The sequence below is a fragment of the Barbatula barbatula genome, assembly GCF_947034865.1.
Source record: "Barbatula barbatula genome assembly, chromosome: 12".
Taxonomy (NCBI): Eukaryota; Metazoa; Chordata; class Actinopteri; order Cypriniformes; family Nemacheilidae; genus Barbatula; species Barbatula barbatula.
The window spans coordinates 19,456,496-19,477,443 of NC_136775.1; the positions used below are offsets into that span (position 1 = coordinate 19,456,496).

At 38.0% G+C, this 20,948-nt stretch overlaps 1 protein-coding gene across 2 annotated transcripts; it reads left to right on the top strand.

The window, feature by feature from the left end:
• Positions 1-959: 959 nt before the first annotated feature.
• Positions 960-20,662, top strand: cers2b (ceramide synthase 2b). Of its 2 annotated transcripts, none has more exons than XM_079470120.1 (11): positions 960-1,454; positions 13,963-14,136; positions 14,244-14,361; positions 14,452-14,570; positions 15,160-15,217; positions 15,308-15,358; positions 15,784-15,876; positions 16,430-16,558; positions 17,147-17,253; positions 18,233-18,386; positions 18,797-20,662. In XM_079470120.1, exons 2-11 carry the CDS (start codon positions 13,964-13,966, stop codon positions 18,944-18,946), a joined length of 1,152 nt encoding a protein of 383 aa, XP_079326246.1. In that variant the 5' UTR covers positions 960-1,454; position 13,963; the 3' UTR covers positions 18,947-20,662. The 2 variants fall into 2 exon arrangements, with proteins under 2 accessions (XP_079326246.1, XP_079326247.1); XM_079470121.1 differs by having other exon boundaries at positions 962-1,449.
• The last annotated feature ends 286 nt before the right edge of the window (positions 20,663-20,948 follow it).

Genomic DNA, 20,948 nt, shown 5'->3' on the forward strand with positions numbered 1-20,948 from the left:
TAGCAAACCATACCTTTACTTCATTTAAGCATATGTTGAAGCTGTCCCATGCAGCACGCTTATCCAGAGAAAAATATAATTGCAAATCATCTGCATAGATGTGGTAATTAATATTGTGGCGTCTAAAAATAGACCCCAAAGGCAACAAATACAGAGAAAACAAGGTTGGTCCAAGAATAGATCCCTGAGGGACCCCCCACAAAAGAGCCACAGTGTCAGAGAGACAATCTCCAATCTTAACTGAACGTTTCTTGTCCCTTAGGTAGGAACCAAACCACTTCAAGGCCACATCATTAATGCCAACATCATCTCTAAGACGTGCTAATAAAATGTCGCGATCAACAGTATCAAAAGCTGCAGTCAAATCCAGCATCATCAAAGCAACACATTTCCCAGAATCTCTTCCCATTAAAATGTAATTTACGACTCTTATTAATGCAGTAATCAGTACTACAGTTTCTTTGAAACCTGATTGAAAAATGTCCATTATATTATTGTCAGTTAAAAAATCTATAAATTGAGTGTGGGCAACTTTTTCTAAAATCGTACTCATAAAGGGGAGTTTGGATATCGTCCGAAAATCTTTGAGATCCTGACTATCCAAGTTAGTCTTTTTTATCACTGGGTCAATAATGGCCCGCTTGAACTCAAGTGGCACTATGCCAAATTGTTGGCTACTGTTGACAATTTAAAGAATGCCAAGGACATGCATTGCCTCTTGTATACGTGTATACATTACTAAATACAATACACTTGTTTACACTAAATGTATACATTTTGAACACAAAAGCACGTGTGACAGCCAATAAGCTAAGCAACAACGTATTTATTGTCTTATATTCACGTAAACGTTTTTAAACAACTATAATGTATTTTAACTTAGTCCCGTTTCTCGTTTAAAGTATGTATTCGTCCAAATTAAACACGTTTCTACTTAAGAAAACTCCCAGTTTGACGGCACATCCCGGGCCGCATGTGTCCGGAAGTGTGTGATGAATGATGATGTATGTGCTCGAGCGCTTCGATAAGTCCCTCCCGTTCCGTTATTCCTCTCTGTCTCTCTCGCACACACGCGCTCGTTCCGCCGACCCTTCGTGACTTACCGTCGCTGTCCCACTTTTACCGTCGCCAAGCCGTCGAAAGTGACCGGATCAACTCTTTCTGAAACGGGTTTGTCATCGCAAATCCAGGAACTGCCGTTTAAACTCCGAAAAGAGCAGCTCCTCACATCTGTTGCTTTGTGCGCACATTCTTCACCTCAACCCCACAATCACTTTGTTGGCAACTGGGAGGAGATATGAGGATAATAAACAGTCTCCCCGGACCTTAAGTAAAGCAAAGGATCACTTTTATAAACATCGGATACCACCGGAGACGGACGCGCAGCTGACTTCTGAACCGACATCATCACGACCCGACCACCACCGGCGGCGCTGACCCGCGACTAAAGTGAGGTCCGTTATCTCTGTCTCTCTCTCTCTCTCTCTCTCTCTCGGGTACTGGATTTCTGACAGGCGTTAATTTATAATATTTGTTATTATTTCATTTAATTGATTGGATTATTTTTTATGTTTCGTTGGTTTAGTAGTGAAGGGGAATCCTAGTTCAGATTAGTTCAACATAGGCGTGTGTGTCCAGAGATCGTCCATTGAGTTGGAGGGTACGATGAACCGCAGTTCAAGAGTCTAGTGTCCTTTCATCATACCGTCCTGCTACGAAACATTTACCTAAGATTAGAGCTCATCTCATATCACCATCAGCAGCACCATTCGCGTATCAGATTTGAACTTTAGGTGTTTTCTCAAAGATTCAGACTTAAACATTCGAGTAAATAAGTAAACTTAAAGACTTATTTGAAATAAAACACGTGCGTGTCTGTAGGACACATCGCGTGTGGAAGATGTGCTTAATTGTGTACCTCAGAGATGACGTGTTTTTGTATGCAAACCACTGAAGCGAGTCGGCATTTTAGGACTTCCGGTTCCATCTCACCAAAGTCTTTGGGTTTTTTGGTTAATCGCCTGGAATAAGGTCGGTGGTTGACAACCTATTAAACTTTTTTATTCTATGATATAAAACACACCGATTATAAGACGCGTGTGACTTCCTTTGGTGGGGGGGGGGGGTTAGACGTCATCGCGCATACAAATCTAAAAAAAATTGCACAAATTAAAAAAAATATTGTTTTGGATTCTTTCACGGATGAATTTTGTTCCAGGGAAATCGTTTTTAATAAAGTTTTAATTTTTTTAATTTAATAGTTGTATGAGGATTGGTTGTGGTGACGCTGATTTCAAGCGACCGTAGTGTAGTCTGTTTATAGCCTTGTGTTAGCTTTTTACTTCTGCCAATTGTATTTCTGTTTCAGAGGTAACAAATGTTGTGTACATTTGTTAAGATTATCTTGATAGACAAAACGTGTAAACATCATAATCCGTTTTTAATCACAGAGCTTAATTTTTGCGGATTTTCAAAAGTCTATGGGGAAAATGCAAAGGCTTTCGGTCGGGGAACCAGCGCGGCGGTTAGCCTACAAAATACGTCATCTCTGAGGAATTGGATAAACCATAAGCATGACACATCACCATGGCTCGAAACAGACAAGAAAAGACAAAAAATTAAACAAAAATAAATACTGGAGAGGGAGTTACACAAATAATAATAAAAAATACAAATTCAATAGGTTGAAAAGCTTATAAGCAGAGTAAATTTTACAAGTCCTTTGTGCTTTCATATTGAAAGAAAACTTAATTGTTTTTAAATACAGTTTTATCTCTTGTAGAAATACTATAAAAATAGGTTTGGTATTAGAACATTTACATTTATGTATATACAATTTACATAACAGTTTTGGGGTTCATAAAAAAACCCTTCAAAATAGTATTTGAAATAAACAAACCAACATGTTTCCAAAGTTGCTGAAACAGTTGCACGACTCTCTTTTCCATTAATCTAAGTGTTTTTTTATGTTAAGTTTCTGTTGTAACATTGTTTTGTTAAAACAAAATGTTCAATAAAGCATTTAAAAAAAATGAAATAAGCATGACACATCACCACTTTGCACTTCTGCAAGATGAGTCTTGTGTCTGAGAAACCACTATCATGAAATGGGAATTTGAGTGTCAAAGATGTCAAACTAGCCGTGAATCAAAACGCCTGCCATTGGGCTCTGATGTTTTCTTACTTAAGAGGCTAATGGGATCTGTGAAGCTCTTAAATAAATTCACAGTCTCACTGCAGGTCTAATTTTAATACCCAAATAAGCCAAACAGCAATGCAAAACCAGTCCATCTTCATGAGAGGAGTGTTAGGTAAATCGTATTTATGAAACGCATTCTGTAGAGCAGTTTAGAGCTACTGTCGAAACAACATGGCAAATTCCACGGAGGACCACACATATAGGATTCCACGGAGGATACACAAGAGGACCCGCGATGTAAGTCGATAGAAACAGCTCATTCTAAGAAAATCAAACATAACGCTTCTTATGTACGGTCTTTATACACTTCTCAAGACATAGTTATATATATTATATTGCATTTCTCTCGATAGATCCCCCAAAGAATGACACACTGGTCCTTTAAATAATCTTAGCTGGTAGTGGGCGTTGTTCTTGGTCTACATTGATTCCATTCACTCACTATTTGACTACATCATCTCTCACTTTGGGGGTGCTGAGTTTGTCATTTTGAAAGTGAAAGTGTGGTCTCGTATGTATTGAACCAGAAATATTCTCTGCGATGTAAAAACATGTCTAGTGTCACAGGGTCCGGTCAATGTTTTCTGTTGACCTTTCCACCTGATGACCTACCTGGGGTGTTTTCAGAAAGGAGGATTAGTGAAAAGAGTATATTAACCCTGAAATGAGGGAAACTCTGGGTTGTGCGTTTCAGAATTTCGAGGGACTGTCAGACGGGTTAACTCAAGCCTGTTTCTAAAAGAGAGGTCACTTATACTCTGAATTAGTAACCACAGTAACTTGCACCTAACTGAACTTAACCTGGTCTGAAGCATCGATATTTCGATCTCATCCCCCTTTTTAAAGAGCAAGTGGTGTACCTAATTTATTAATACAGTCATTCATGGCACATTTCCATCACACAGAGACCATCTCAGTGACTACTATGTCTTTTAAAGAGGATTCTGTATGTGAAGACGCTGCTTTAATTCATAGGGATGTGCTTTGATTTCAGGAGAGCAATTTAGGACCTGAGTGGAATTTTGTCATTTCCCTGTGCATTTTCATTAAAACAGTTTTTTTAAGAGGTGATAGAAATAACTCAAATCAGCTGTTATTAAACCAAAAACTCAGTTTTGCACATTCGTGTAAATCAACTCAGAGTTCACATTTTAAATCAGTGTTGATTGGACCTCCTTATTGAAACGGGCTCCTGCTCTTCAATATTTGCGTAGTGGTGAAATTATATTTTTTTTACCTTCAGTATTGAAACTAGAGCCCGACCGATATATCGGCCGGCCGATATTATCGGCCGATATGAGCTAATGGCATTTAAATCGGCATCGGCGTTTATAACGGCCGATAAAACATGAGAAAAAGAGTCTCATGCTTCACTCATGTTATGAGTGTTGCATAGTTTGCCCACCAGAGGGCGGTCTGCAACTCCCCAGTTGACAACAGCGGCGTCGTTCGAACGGGACGGCCGAGACCTTTCCAACGAGCCCGGCCACGCATCGCTGCGACCTTCCCTCGCGGAGATACGGACCGAAACGTCGGCCGTTTTCAATCCGGAAATGGCGCCTCTTTCCTGGATCGGCCGGGTGCTGGCGGTCTCCGAGTCCGCCCAGGTCAGCCCGCTGCTCGGGCAGGTCCCCCGGGTGAATCGCGGGACTAGCTGGGACTCTCTTAAGGTAGAGCTGGCGAAAACAACTTTGTCGTTCGTCATGTGAAATGATTGTAGATTTAGTTCATACACTGCATATAAAAACGGTGTGGTTGTTCTAGCTAACGGTCCTATCATTATCACTTCTAAATATTCTGTAACATCACTTACAGCCGCTAATGCATTGCTATATTAGATTAGCCACAAAGCTAACTAAAACCATGTTTATCAGTGGAAGAACGCGAACGTTAATAAGAGGTCAAACTATAACGTTAGCGTTTAACTTATTCTAAATATATCTGCAGTGTTTCCCACATAATGACCGCGTATCTGTGGCAGGGGGCGCGTGTAGTAAATGACTAGAAGTTATGTACAGCGTGCCTCGAAAAAACAACTGTTACGTTATTGTAACGCTAATCAAGTTAAAGTTTGCCTGTTCATTCATTCCTGCCAATATATAATAATTAATTCCTGCTCATGCACAGACAGTTGTGTAAGGTTACAACGTTAGGGGAACGTTATCTAAAGGTTACAACGTTTTGAGAACATTCTACATTGTTTTAATTATATTTTGGTATTATTTATTTATTTTATATTTATTTATTGTATATGTAGCTATACATTTAACTTATTTTAATTTTATTATGGTTTTGTGGAATATTGAATTTGTTTGGTATAGCTCTTTTACTTTAACTTTAACTTATAATTTATTTACAGTACACACTGTTAAAACCAGCTTCAACTGGAAGTAAATAAAAGTGTTAAATGTTTAAAACCAGACTGTTTTGTGATCATTGAAAAATATATACTTTAAATGTGCAATTGTTTAGTCATTGAGACTGTAATCTAAGGCTTTTTTTAACATCCCTTCTGGAAAATGGTTTATACAGCCCACATACCTAGAACAGGCAGATATTTTGCTATTGAATGTTGTGTAAGTGCAGTTTATAGGAAATGGGTCTAATATCCAGTTTATTTTCAAAATCAAAATATCGGCTTATAAATCGGCTCTTTTCAAGTTAATATCGGCATCGGCATCGGCCCCCAAAAATCCATATCGGTCGGGCTCTAATTGAAACAAGAAATTGCTTGCAGGGAAATCCTTGTGCAGCTGAATGACGAACCACATATTTAATTTATTGACTTTGTAGGCAAATGAGCTGACCAATGAGCCTTTTTGGATAATGACACGTCAGTGTTGTTTCAGGTGCCTAAACAGACGTATCATCTTTAATATACCCACAAACACTGACCAGACTGGAGATGTTCCAGTCTATTTATCATACATTATTTGGTCAATCATTGACCGTCATAGCATGCAGATTCAAACGCACAGCCTCGCCATTTCTAAGCAAAACATTTGTGAAGAATATTGAGTGCTACACCTGAAATCCTCCATCACTTGAGCTGTGCATGAACAGAATTTACGATTATTAGCACATAAGCACAAGTGTGAAAGTGGTACTGATGTGGTAGCAGTTCATTTCTGTTGTTTTTTAGTAGGAATTGCAACTAAAATGAATTGCGTAATTACTGTCGTAGGATAGAAAGGGGATGAATAATTTTTTATTACACATACATTCACACTCACACAGCGTACACAAACACGCACTCAGCGAATACAAATAATCGTGCACAAAATACAAGATACATATGTACATGCATACATACCAAACAAACAGACACGCACATGCCAAACACGCAATATGCTTCAACCATATGCAAACACAGCAATGTATCACAAACAAGGAGAGAAGAGATAATACAGAGACACACACACAGACAAAAGAAAGCGGAATAAAGGTAGCGTATTAGGCAGACTACAAATTCCTATATGGGGAAGTAGCATTCAGGCAAAATGTTACATTTAAAGTAATATTACTAAGTACAAAATTCTAAAGCTCGAACCCCCCAGCGTGCAAACAATTGCAGACGGTATGCAAACAGTGGCAAGGGACCCAAAAAAACCCTCGGGAGAACCCTGACCCAACCTGGGAAACCAGTTCTCCTTAGGCACTACTGCTGCATCTCTATAAGCTCAACAGTGCTTGCAAAACAAAAAAATTAAAATGGTAGTTTATAGATTTAATATTATCTTAATGTTCTAAAAGTTAATTGCAGTGTCAGTTTTGTAGTTTAGTGGGTACATGTCAGGTCGCTGCTTCCCTCTTTCAGCTCTGCCATCTGGACTGGTTTAGGACCACATCCTGCTCAACCATGGTAAACTCAAGCAATGACAATTCATGAACTGAAAGCAGAATACGATTTTACACCCTTTGATGCAACAATGTATTATAATTAATTGTTATAGGACGTGTCCTGGTTCCAGTCGATCTAAAAATTGCAGCCTGAAGGCCATTGCACATTGAGTCTGAAATTAGCATCAGAAATTTGCGCCTCACATTGTGTCGATTACATTTACACACCGCCTCCAATATTTTATGGACAGCGTTTGTCAACCAGGTCAAATACCTCCACTCAGAGTGAAAACCTCAAAAGGTTATTTTTTCTAAGGAGGGATTTCCTGCCATTAGGGGCGGTGTGGCTCAGCCGCATGACGTCATCAAAGGCACCTCTTTCTCTTGCTTCTGAGCTTTCAAGTGCACAAGTTAGTTTTGCAACGGGTTTATAGCGAAAGTAGTAGAAAAAGTCAAGGCGGGAAGATTTGAAACTGCAATGACAGGTTTGAGGTTGTAGATGCCTGTTTTTGGTTGCAATTCAAATCTGAATCTAGAAAAAACAGAAATTTGTGCAATGCATTTGAATCTGCCATTGTGTTTTGTAAATGCCAGTTTACACATTAGTAAAGATTTTTCTGCAACTTCCAATTCAGAAGACAGATATGTGCGTTTGTCCATGAGTGCAAATCTCAACATTCAACTTCAGTTTTTTTATTTTACAAGTTTCACAATGGGGATGAGTGTGTACATTTAAGTGTACGGTACAAATACTTACTTTACAAGTAAAAAAAATCTCAAGTTTTGCTATTGATTTACCTACATATATTTTTGTCCGTCATAAAAAATTCGGACTGGGTTAGAATTTCTGTGTTTTTCACATCCGTGGCAAGGATTTTGAGAGTCAGAGATACCGAACAAACGCATGCGAGAATTTTGGATTGTACGTGCAAAGACCTTAAGTGTTGTGTTAAAACGGGGTTGTAATTTAACTTATTCTGGTTCTGTTTTAACCCAAAATGCTGGGTGGTTTTAACCCATTGTTGGGATAAAAATAAATATTTTCTAGGCTATTTTTACCCAACAGCTGGGTTTCTCCCTTTTATAAATAAGCCAGCATTTTTTGAGTTTACGAAAAGTAAGTACATAAATTATGGATCAATCATCCGTAAATAGTGTGTTTAGGTTTATTACTGAAAAGATCTCCTATAGAGATGCATGGGAGAAACTGAAGAGTCTTTTGGCTAATTATTAAAGATGGGGTAACATGCTATGTCATGCATTCTGACTTCTTTACACTGTTAACGTGCTGGCTTCTCGTGCTTAACACAAGCTTAAACTGTTAAAAAATAGTTGGATTCATGACGTAGTGTTTCTGTGCTTTATACACTCCCCCAGCACTCCAACTTGCTTCTGAAAGTCTGGATCATACGTTGATGTGTATTATGTTTAGTTTGCAAAAAATGTAGGCATTATAAAATCAACCTTCAAATTAAACTTCTGTTTTAATAGTTTATTACTGCATAATATAACTCCTTTAAACACTGCAAAATGTTTTCTCACAAACTCAACTGACAGGCAGTGTTTGCACAAAAATGACGCTTTGTTTTCTTAACAGGCGTAGGTTTTAGAAAAATGCTGTGGTTATTTTCTTTATATGCTTTTTGCACAAGGCTTGTGTTTGCAGAGGTGGTGATCATCATATCACACTATCAAATCCTCCTTCCTCCACTGACTGAACCCTAATAGCCTTCAGAGAAACAGTTATAACAACAGTACATTAACAAACGCATGTTTTATGCTAACATTGCACATACGTAAGAGACAAATGATTCGTTTTTGAAGAGGTTTGCCTGTGAATGTAACATGATGTTTTATTAATTGCTATACTCAATTTGTGGCACAGTCCGCAACAGCGAGCTGCACACTCTCAAAGCGCAGCTGGCATCGCCAACCGATGTAAACACCAGATGCCAAAGACGTTGAATGTTGAAACCATACGTCTAGCGCGTGTTTGCGGTGGGAAAGTACCGCTGTGGGATGGTAAATCCCGTTGTTTTTAATCCCACTGTAGCTCCCAGCGCGCATATACTTTGCAGTTATTAGCATGTTCTCTACAGTAATGAAAACAGGTGGCACCACAACAAAATGTGCACAGGTTAAATACAGTGAGCAAATGTAACTAAAATGGTTGCAATTTCGTACCCAGCATTCCATCATGCCAATGGACTGTATGCTTGTGTGACTTCCGTGTTTCCGGTTGTGGAGACTTCAGTTAAAGGTCCAGTCAGTAATATCTAGCGGCAAGGTTGCGAATTGCAACAAAGCGCTCACAAAAAAAAAATTTGAGTTCACAAACAAACTTGAAAGCAAATTCAGCATTGTGTTAATGCACGAAGATTTCATCCCCACCGAAAAAAGTGGGGACGTGGACAGAGTTTTTTTCGTCAAACATGTTATATTTACGACTTTTGATCAGGCTGTCACTCACAGGACACCCACCATAGCTAATGAGAGTGAACAAGTGTCAGATGTTGCATAGCTGAAGCATTGCAGCCACAAACATGTCACAAAAGTGGAAAAAGAAGATGGACTTGTGCTTTTATAACATCCTACAATGTTTATAATGTGCCTGTATAATGTCGATCCTATCTATATTTGTTTCTCTTCCAAAGTTTCTCTGAGGTCTCTTACCACTGAAATCATTCCAACAGATTCGGCTGGTGTGTGGTCTCGCGATCTGGATATATCGTCTAGTGTGAGTTCAGAGGATTATAATGGAAAAAATCGGATGAAAGGTCCTTATGTTTGTGGATTTGAAAATCAATGAATGATTAACCAGAAAGTGACCGGTTCGATTCTCAGGGCCAGCAGGTAGCGACTGTCGTGCTCTTGAGCAATGGGCCTAACCCCGGTTTGCTCCCCGGGTGTTGCAGCAATAACTGCCCACTGCTCCCGGTCTGTGTGTTCACGCCTTTCAGTGCGTGTGATCACTACTCACTGGATGGGTTAAATGCAGACGTCACATTTCGGGAATGGGTCACCATAAGTGAAAAATAGGTCACTTTCACTAATGTTTGGTCAGCCTAACAGAGACAACCACCCATTAGACAGGAACAGAGCATTTTACCCGTGTCTCCAGCAACCACATCCTTCCACTATAATCTAAAGGAAGATAAACTCTTATCTGTGGACCAGAATTTAAAAGTGCTCTAATGTTACAGATTCTCTAAACTGTTTGTTTAGTTGGTGTTAAAGTGGTTTTTATACACAGATTCACAGTTTACATTAAGGTTTAGCGGCATTTAGCGTTGAGGTTGAGAATTGCAACCAATGTATCACTCCACAGCTCCCTTCCGCAGCACTATGGTGGCTGACATAGTAAGACGTCGTTGCCTTTTCGCTTCAGTGTCGAAGTATATAACATGCTTACGCAACGCACTCTGTTGAGCGGTTTGTCCATTTAGAGTTACTGTAGAATCAACATGGCGAAGTCAATGTAGAAATAGCTCATTCTAAGGTAATAAAAACATAACGCCTCATTTTGTAAGGTCTTTATACACCTCTGAAGACATTCTGTAGTGTTGAATATTATATTTAAGGATGCACCGATTATTCTTACACATTGGAAGTCGATTACCGATATATGGCCGATATGCAGTATCTAAATATTAATATAAAATTCCCAAAGACTAAAACCAAAGGCAAAAAGTGGACAACTGCTTTTATTTGAAAACATTCACTGCAGAAAACGACCATTGTAACCATTGGTTCTCTTTTTCCCACTGAAAATCAAAGTACCAAGCCTACTTTACACTTGTTAAAAATTCTTTACCTTTTCTGGTGTATACATTTTATTAAATATACATATTATACTGTAGATGTTCTTCCAGAGCAACCCAGAAAAATGTTTCTTAAGTCACATGTCTAAAAGGTCTCAAAACAGAAAGCATTCAGACAGCAGTTTCATTCAAACAATTTGGTTTTGTTCGTATAATTTACACATTCATAAATACTGAATCTACATACTGTACCTACATCGCATTTTTTGGTAATATTAGTAAGTGAATGATCACAACAGAAAGATACTGTATGGTCCTGTATTTTAACTGTGAGCAGCGTGCAGTTTCCAGAACTAGAGGAAATGATTTATGATTTATCAGCTATTCGGTTATATTTCTGTCCGTATGTCCTCAAAAAAAAAAAAGTTAAAGCAATCTATCTTAAAGGGGAATACATCCAAAAATAACAACACTGTTATCATTTGTTCACCCTTATGTGGTTCAAAGCCTGTATATGGGTCATTCTAGAATTGCAGGTACATTTCGTGTCTTCTAGATAATCCTTCTTTTATTTAAAAAATAAGCTATTTTTAAATCAGTTTTCAATAATAACACCAATTATATTAAACTATCACAAAAACATAATCCTTTATTTATATTTAGGATTTTTTTAAAATGGTAAATATTAACTAAATGACTCCCACACCACCTTTTATTGACTGTCTCTGCCTCCTGATTCATATATTCAACTTGAATTATCACTAAATAATTAAGTCTAATTTTCAAATATTTTTTGTGTTTACTCTATTAAGTTATATAAACAATACAAATACTACAGAAATGATATATTCTATGCAAATTTAATTAATAAAAAATAGATTTTGTGTCTGTCTCTACGTTCTGGTCAACTCTGTTACCTCCAAAAAAAACTCCAAAGCATTTGTAGAAAAAGCATGTGACTTGCACCAAGTGATGTCACTTCCTCTTGCGGGAAACTCTGGAAAGCAGTGAGGTATGTCATTATTCTTCTCTCATTAATTTGAACAAAATGTTTAGGATACATCAATAGTAGATGAATTATTTGTCAAATCTGTTATTGTGATATTGCAGTGAATCTCTCATTCACTTCTTAAAAACCGATAATATGGCAAAAACTCATACAATTCTGTTTTTAGACATGCCATGTGGTATCTGGTTTGAGGTTAACATTTTGAGCTAAAGCACAAAATGGTTGAAAATGTCAACTCTGTTATCGTCAACTCTGTTAGTGGTTTAAAAAGTTTAACCCGAACAGAGTTGACAAAGATTAACAAAGTCAAATGGACCCAATCTCATTTAAGCATTTTGCATTATTTTACATTTATTATGGATTCTAGGTCATGGATTCTGGATTCTGATACATTTGTTATATATCATTCCAGGTTAAGGAAATTTAATAATAGGCAGATGAAACTGTCAGCAGCAGAAAGGCAACGGCAATACCAGCGAGATGCCGACCCTGTAAGGAAGGCAGCAAATTTGCAAAAGGATAGAAAGAGATGGCACAAAAGGAAAAATGCAGGGCAGACAAGCAGCGTGGTTGATCTGGGTGAAAGGGAGAAAATGTACAAACGCAGGTATTGGAAGGAGGCACAGCAGAGGTGCAGAGCAGAAAAGCAGAGACTTAGGGAGATGAAACCATCACAAAGTCTTGAACCAGACCCTGAACCACGGATATCTAGGTAACATTAGGTCCAAGAGTCGATAATTCTATAACGTTATGTATGGTAAGACATAGGTAGATCAAGGGAAGTTAAGGTGAGACACTACAGGTGAATAGGGTAACATTTTAAAATAATAGATATCACTATGAAACGTACTCGGTTGATTACTTACACTAGTAAATAAAAAGAATTATTACAAGTTTTTGAAATTTGGATGTTTAATTATGCATTATCTCAAATATGTGCATGTTTTTTGATACACATTTTAATTAATGGTGCGTTATGTCATTTTAGAACTGTATAGGGTTAGGGCATAATGCACATTTAAATACTGCTGTTGGGAAGTGTCAAGTTTATTTTGTTCACATTTATTTGAATAAAGCTGCACTGTTCTCATTGCTACTCGACTCAGTGGACCTTATTACACTGGCAGAAAATGTTGTTTTTTTATCTTTTATCTATAGGTGGTCAACTCTGTTTTTAATGTCAACTCTGTTATGATCAATGTCAACTCTGTTTGTTTAAGGTTTTACTTTAAAAAATCATCATATGTGTTTTATTGTTAACAAATTGATCAGAATCTTATTAGCATAACTAGTATTCTTATTGAATGGAGTTTTAAAGGATTTTGTTTATTTTTAAAGCCATGCTTAGAGAAAATGCACACAATCTTGCCAACTTTTCAGTTGAATGTGTAAATATTTTTACTCCAAAACAAAAAGTCTCTGTCTTATTATGCTTAAAGTTGCATTAATGGATGAAAAGACACAAGTTCTCTTAGGGATGAAAGGTATTTAAATTGTGTTACATTTGTTTACTGTATATATTTGACACAATTTGTCTGTAACAGAGTTGACATATTTTTCTGTTAGTACATTGATGGTCGGTATTAAATATATAAATCTTACAAGTTTAAGATCAGCAAATATTGAAAATGTTGAATTTAAAGTTAATTCTATGAAAATAAAAAAAGTTTAACAAAAAAAAACTTTCTCTACTTGAAATGTACACGCAATTCTGGAATGACCCATATGTGGATCACAAAAAAAGATATTTGGAGAAATGTCTCTGAAGTTTTGTGTCCAGAATAATAGGGCAACAGCTATACACACCCAAATGGATTAAATCATGTTTCTTTATATTTTCTGTATTTGTGCTACAGATGTGAATGATACAAATGTGCTGTTTTTAAGCACAGAGCAGCTTTAACTTGTCCAAGCGCTCATATGTATGTGGATTTTCACCTGTTAGTTTATGGATTAAAGTCTACCTAGAGTCATTGTTATAATTGTTATAGACAGAACATTTAGGCAGGTCTGGGCCATGAACATTCCTTTATTAAATGGTTTTAAATGAAGTGTAAGTATTATACAGAAGGTCATGTTTCTGATCGAGTCAGACGGACCCATAGATGATGACAGTAAAGTAAACTTGCTCTCTCTGTCTTTGTCTCTTGCAGTATGTTGGAATGGTTAAGTGAAGTGTTCTGGCAGGAGCGTCTCTGGTTTCCAGAAGGCCTGGGATGGGCTGACCTGGAAGACCGTGATGGGCGGGTCTACGCGAAGCCACGGGATTTGTGGGTGGCAGTGCCAATAGCCATCATGTTTCTTGTGATTCGACAGGTCTTTGAGAGGTGGGTCCATAAAGGTTTTATTTTCCTCTGTCCAAATCACATCTTCAATTCTACACGGGACCAAAAATGCTTTTAACAATACATTCACTCTTTCTGTTGGTTTGTAGGTTTGTCGCTACACCACTAGCATCAATGCTGGGTGTAAAAGAAACTGTGAGACGTCGGGTTACATACAACCAAACACTGGAGTCCCACTACTGTGACACATCTAAAAAACCCACGCAGGTGCACCAAATGCTAACCACACTTTACTCTATAAGATTCACGTAAACCCTCTTTACCACATAAAGTGTTGTTGTTCTTTGTTGTGTCCAGAGTTCAGTATCGAAGATGTGCAAGCAGACCGGTTGGACAGAAAGACAGATACAACGCTGGTTCAGGCAACGCAGAAACCAGGACAGACCCAACGTTCTCAAGAAATTTCGCGAGGCCTGGTACGAATGCCCCAGGGCATCTTCTCATGTACAAAAAGATATTGGGGTAGCCTATTTTAAGTTGGTCCAACTTGAATGTTGTAAAAGAGAGACACTGGGAACCACACAACTTTATTATGACCATTATTGTGGCCATGAGTTGCTTTAATAAACCAGTTCTTCGGAATTCATGTGTTGATTTTCATGAACTGGAATCCGTAAAGAGAAAAAAATCTGTCGTCATTTATTTTCCCTCATGCCATTCAAAACTGAGAACTTGTATCTTTCTGAGAAATACAAAATATATTTTGTATCTATACAATGAAATTTTATAGGGGCCAGCTTTGTTTCAAAATATCATCTTTTGTGTAGAAGAAAGAAAGTCATACAGGTTGAAAATAACATGTGGGTAAATAATGAAGACATTTTTAGGGGAGCTGTCCCTGCAATGTGAAGCAGAATCGGTCAATTTGATTCTCATCATTATGCATGATCGCGCTTGCTGGAAAGTCCAGAGCTTAAAGAAAGACTAGTCTTTGTGTGCATCCAGACACTTTCTGCTGTACGTCACAGAAAAACTGTTCCAATGTGTGTGCGTATTGTTTTGTAGTTGGAGATTCGCCTTTTATCTTCTCTCCTTCATCGGTGGTCTTTACGCGCTAATTGATGTAAGTCAATTTGCCATTTGCAGTTTCACTCTGTGATCTTATTTCCTCATTTATTGCATTACACAATCAATCCATATCTTCCCTTTTTAGAAACCATGGCTGTATGATCTAGAGGAGATGTGGAAAGGGTTCCCCACCCTGGTAAGTTATATTTCATATAACACGTGAACTTCTAAAAACTCCTCTGTGCTATTAGCAGCAAATAAAGTCTTTCGTATAGCCCAAATATGCATGCCTAACCATGATACTTACGAGCTAATTCTGCAATATTACTTAAGTCCACAAAGTCACATTTCAAATTTTACGATATTCAGGAATAACATCTAAGACTTAAACTGAGAGCTCCATTAAGAGCTTTACGTTGTGAGCAGTACATTTCTCCCCTGGGTACAGCTGTACTCCAGTGATGTGATTTGCATGTAATTGAATTTACAGTCAGGTAATAACACTAAAGCGGGTTAACAAGCTATTCGATTTTCTTACACTTTATTTATGAACCCCATGTCTTTAACGCTTGGATTGTTAAAAGTTGAGGCTAATGTATAATCTCTCTCTCTCTCATTCAGACACTGCTGCCATCTCAGTACTGGTATTACATGCTGGAGCTTGGTTTCTACATGTCCCTTCTATTCAGTGTGGCATCAGATGTCAAGCGTAAAGTAAGCCAGATTTTTTTGTCTGTCGATCCATCGTTGCTTGCCACAGCAGACCTCTTCTTTGCATCTCTCAAGTCATTTATTCAAACAAAACAAACAAAGCAGCAGATGAATCGTTGCATGCTGTTTTGTATTTGTGGTTATGTTGATAACATACATTTAATGTAGAATGCCTTAAAACATTAGATATTTGGGAAAGTCTGACAAGTGTTCTCATTTTTGTCATGTCACCATAATAAAAAAAAGCCTTGTCACATGACACCTATGATTGAGAGATGCTCATGTGAAAAGTGATGTTATGAGCACCCATTCAAATGATTCACAAGCTCGAGTCGTATGTCTGTGTGAAATAGATAGCTATGATATATATTTGCATTTATGCATGTGGAAGATACTTTAGTTTTATCCAAAGCGACTTAGCGTGCTCAACATGTGTGTTGCCAGGCATTCTAACCCATGACTTTTGTGTGTGTGTTGCACGTCTATGCTCCACCAACTGAGCTACAGAAATCATATACATTCTTACATACGAAGATATTCTTTCTCTCTATCTCAGGATTTTAAAGAGCAGATTATTCATCATGTGGCCACCATCACTCTCATCAGTTTCTCCTGGTGTGTGAATTACATCCGAGCGGGAACTCTCATCATGTTCGTTCATGATACTGCAGACTATTTACTAGAGGTGAGATCACACAAACATGTAACAACATCACACGCAAAGAGAAGCAAAACGTTTGTCTCTGTAAAGTAAATAGCAGTGAGATGTATAGAGAGTGAATTTATGGATGGCTGGGTGTAACTTACACCCACGTAAGGGTGGTGTAGCTTAGTAGTTAAAGACTTCTGTCTATTGTGACTTTCAGCGCATTGAGGGTATACATCATGTCACTTTAGCTACATGAACACGTTTCATTTTCTGTCCTGGGGAAAATGTAGACCTCGTTTTATCATATTTAGGCAGTAATCCAAAGAAGATTGTATCCTTTTATCAGGGATCTTTCTGCAGCACAAGGGCTTGTGGGTAATATCTCTAAGGGCATGCACGAACACACTTCCATAAATAGAATAGCATACCAGGCAGGCACTTTCAGGTGTTTCGGACTTGATTCTAACATGCTTTAGGGTACAGCTTAACCGTGGAGCATGAAAATTCATGACAAACCCCCTAGTGAACAACGCTCATTTCTTCTCTCAATGTCTTCCTCTCGCTCCTTCATCCTCCACCAGCACCACCATCATAATCATATTTGCATCTCTTTTTCTCTCACAGTCCGCAAAGATGTTTAATTACGCAAGATGGAAGAACGCTTGCAACTACATCTTCATCCTGTTCGCTGCAATCTTCATCGTCACACGCCTCATCATCTTCCCTTTCCGGTACACATCACATCTTCTGAGTCTCACACACGCTGGGACCAAACATATCATGCCGGGGCCTAGGGGTTTTCACAATGTGTAAAAACGAATGCAGCATTACTTTTGTAATGTATTTACTGACTTAATATGTTCTTTGATGCAAAACACAGTCAGTCTGTGTACTATGTTGTTTAGCTCTGAAAGCCAGTGAACTTACCCTGTGGACATCATAGAGTTGGGCATCAAAGGCACAGTTTGCAAATTTCAATGATCTAGTTTTTCAGAAAAAATCCTCGAATGCACTGGAAGAATATAATTGAATATGGTTGATCAGAGCCGTTGAATATGAGAGTTACAACACTCAGTCTCACCGCCGTGTTGTCGTGGAGCCCTCGATAGTTCCAAACAAATCCTTTCTGTCAACCTATTTAAATGGATTTCAGCGGGACAGATAACAGCAACTATATTTTAAATACATTGTGTAGACTGAATACTACATTGACTACATTTATAGCAGCATTTTGTCTGGGGAGTAATATGAATAGTTCGATGATTGGAAAGATATGCCGGCCAACTGGTTAAAATGTATAAACACGCTGTTATTTAACCAACTGTTCTGCAAATGCGTTTGGGAGACATTGAAATGAATGGGCTTCAGTGCAGTGTTTGGAACTATTGGTCTCTCCATGACACGAGTCATGCATTCCATTCTTCCAACGGACATGTGAGTGTCGTAACTCTGCTTTTCAACGGGTCTATGCTTGACGAGTCAAGAAAATATGCTGGTTACAGATCTAAACATTTTGGTTATAGATACACTTTTTTCACCTTATTAGAATCAACTGTGTGGACTCTCCCATGCGCTTTAATGTTGTGTGGCTGCTATCTATGTAGAATTACTTTCGATATTTAGTTAAGTAATGACCGGGACGGTGCCTGGGACAAGGGCGTATTTCCATAGGTCATGTAACCTTATGAAATAATTGTTTCTTTCTTGCAGGATCATGTATTGCACATGGGTGTATCCTGTGACCATGTACGCTCCATTTTTTGGATATTATTTCTTTAACGGGCTGCTGTTGGTCCTGCAGTGTCTGCACATCTTCTGGGCTGTGATCATTATACGCATGGCCTTGCGATTCCTGATCTCCAACGTACGTCTCTGTGTTGTTTTGTGTTCACATAGACATAGAACTTCAGTTTGGGATTTTTGGTACTGTGCAAAATGTAACTTTTTGGCTAAAAAGAAACTAAAATCAGTAATTGAAAATTTAATAGTGTCATTCCATAAACAACCAGAGTTCAAAACTGTGTCCATTAGATTCCCTTTGATTTACAATGGTCAGCTTATACATTTTGAAATTCGAGTTGTTGGATTTTAGGCATGTTTTTAAACACGGGTAGCAATAAGTGTACATGGTATCTTGCTATTTTGATTTTGTGATGCCAAAGCTACACATTGTAGCTTTATGGCTTTGATTTTTTTTCTTGTTTGATATTTGTAAACTATTTTGAAATCTTCTCTGTATTATGACCTCAAAGCTCTGACGTTCTCTCTCAACAGTGGTCTGTGGAGGACGAGCGATCTGATAAAGATGAGACGGATGAGTCTGGAGAGGAGGATGAGGGGATGAAAAATGGAGAGATAAAGAAAAACAGGGCGGTTCAGAATGGCAACGCTACATATAACAACAACCATTCGAAAAAAGACTGATTCATGAGAGGAGCAGAGGAAGGATAAAAAGCCAAAGAGATGTTTACTCTCCCCAAGCAGAATGAGGGAGACAATGGGACGAAGCAAAGAACAGATTACGTGATTCCAATTTTTTATGAACGAATAATCGCTCCATGTACACAGCAGACACACAAACACACATTGGTTGGTCAAAGGTGCCAAAGCCTTCAAGTCATTTCTCACACTAAGGGGGGGAAACGGGGATCAACGTTGTCTCAGTTGAGATTTTCTGAAGCATGTTACATTGTTACCTTTTTTTTGTTTAAAAACTGGCAGGTAACTGGGTCCGCTCCCAGACAGGGAATCTGCATCCACATGTTTTCTACACACACTTTTAAAATCCGAGGTCCAGATGAATTACTCACTATTTAAAGGATTAACGTTTAACACTGTAATTCAATCACATAACCACCATGTTAATGTCACAAACTTTCTAAACAAGGACAAAGTTTTATTTTTGCCACTCGCACAACCATTAGGTTTAGTTAACAGTTTAAACTTTGTCCTACTCTAAGGTTACAAACACTGCAAACACGTACTGGCCAGTTGTAGAATGTCTACTTAAACATTGTAATGCCAGAATCCAAAGATAGAACGATTGTGGAAAGTTGTGATGATGCAGTCGCAGTTGTATTTTGCCTTTGAAAGCATATTATTTTCAACCGAGATGAATTGTTCTGTGTTGTAATTCATAAGCCAGTTTGGCCTTTTTCCTGTGTGTGTGTGTGTGTATGTATGTATGTATGCATGTATGTAAACGATGGACAACTTGCTAATTCACATTCTAATTCACGATTCATGAAGTTTCTCAGAAAAACGAACTTTTTTCCACTTTAAATGAAGACTCGCATTTGGAGATGTTGTTTTCTCATGCAAGTAACAAGAGTTGTTCAAACTGTACCAATGATAGTATGTTGATAACTCTGAAAACTGGGCATTCGGGACAGTCTCCAAGTGACATCTGAGCATCTTAGATATGGAAGATTAAATGACTCACTATTATAAATATGGTTAAAACCAGCTGAATCTGAGGTCAAGCTTTTTTGAATGCTTGCATTAATCTGAGGTACTGCGCCAGTCTGTATCATTGCTAGAAACACCAAAGTAACACAGTGTGGACTTGACAAACATTACCATTAAGTAATAGTTTTTATTTATATTTGACTGGGTTTTAATGCCATTAATGAAATATTCTAGTTTATCATTGAGCTCTCTGCAGAGCTCGCACGATAATACCAAATGTAGCATTGTGAAGTGCCTTCTAACTGTTCATTTGCCACTCTTTACAAAAACATTAACCAGTGTGCTCTTTTCATATCTTTATTTTGCCGATTTGCCTTTTATTATATTGATCATCTTTTCTGTTGACTTCTCTTCAAATTGTTTGAGATGCAGCCAAGTCGGGTAACAGTGTTAACTTTATCTTGTATTTTCTTGTGTTTTGATATGATAATAATATGATATCATGGAGAATGTTAACAATTAAATACTGAATGAGAGACACCGCTGCCGTGTTTGTCCGAGTCGACTGTCGTGTTGTTTCGTGACTCGTGAAATGTTACTTCGTCCCGCCGCTGAAAAACATGAGCGCACTTGCATTGGGTCATTTGCACTTTTACCTGTTGTTCGTATAAATCGATAGCTGTGGATGGTAACTTTGCCATTACATCGATATTAAAACAATATCATTAAATGAAACGTAAGCGTTGTTGTGTTAAGTTCCGCAGTAAGTCTTGAAGTTTGGTCCGTCACTTCATTTAACCTCAACTGTACCACAAATACATTTCAACGAATGAGAGAAATGCCACTAAGAGTTACTTCCTCTTTGAGTCGCGTGATCACCGTGGACGATTCCAATTGGTTGAATGTTAGTAGGCCAGGGGCACATTTCCTGGAAACATTTTTCTGTAGCCTAGATCACTTTCATGTAAAGGTAAAAGTAAAAAACGATACTGTAGGAAATTGTCTATACAGTTTGCTA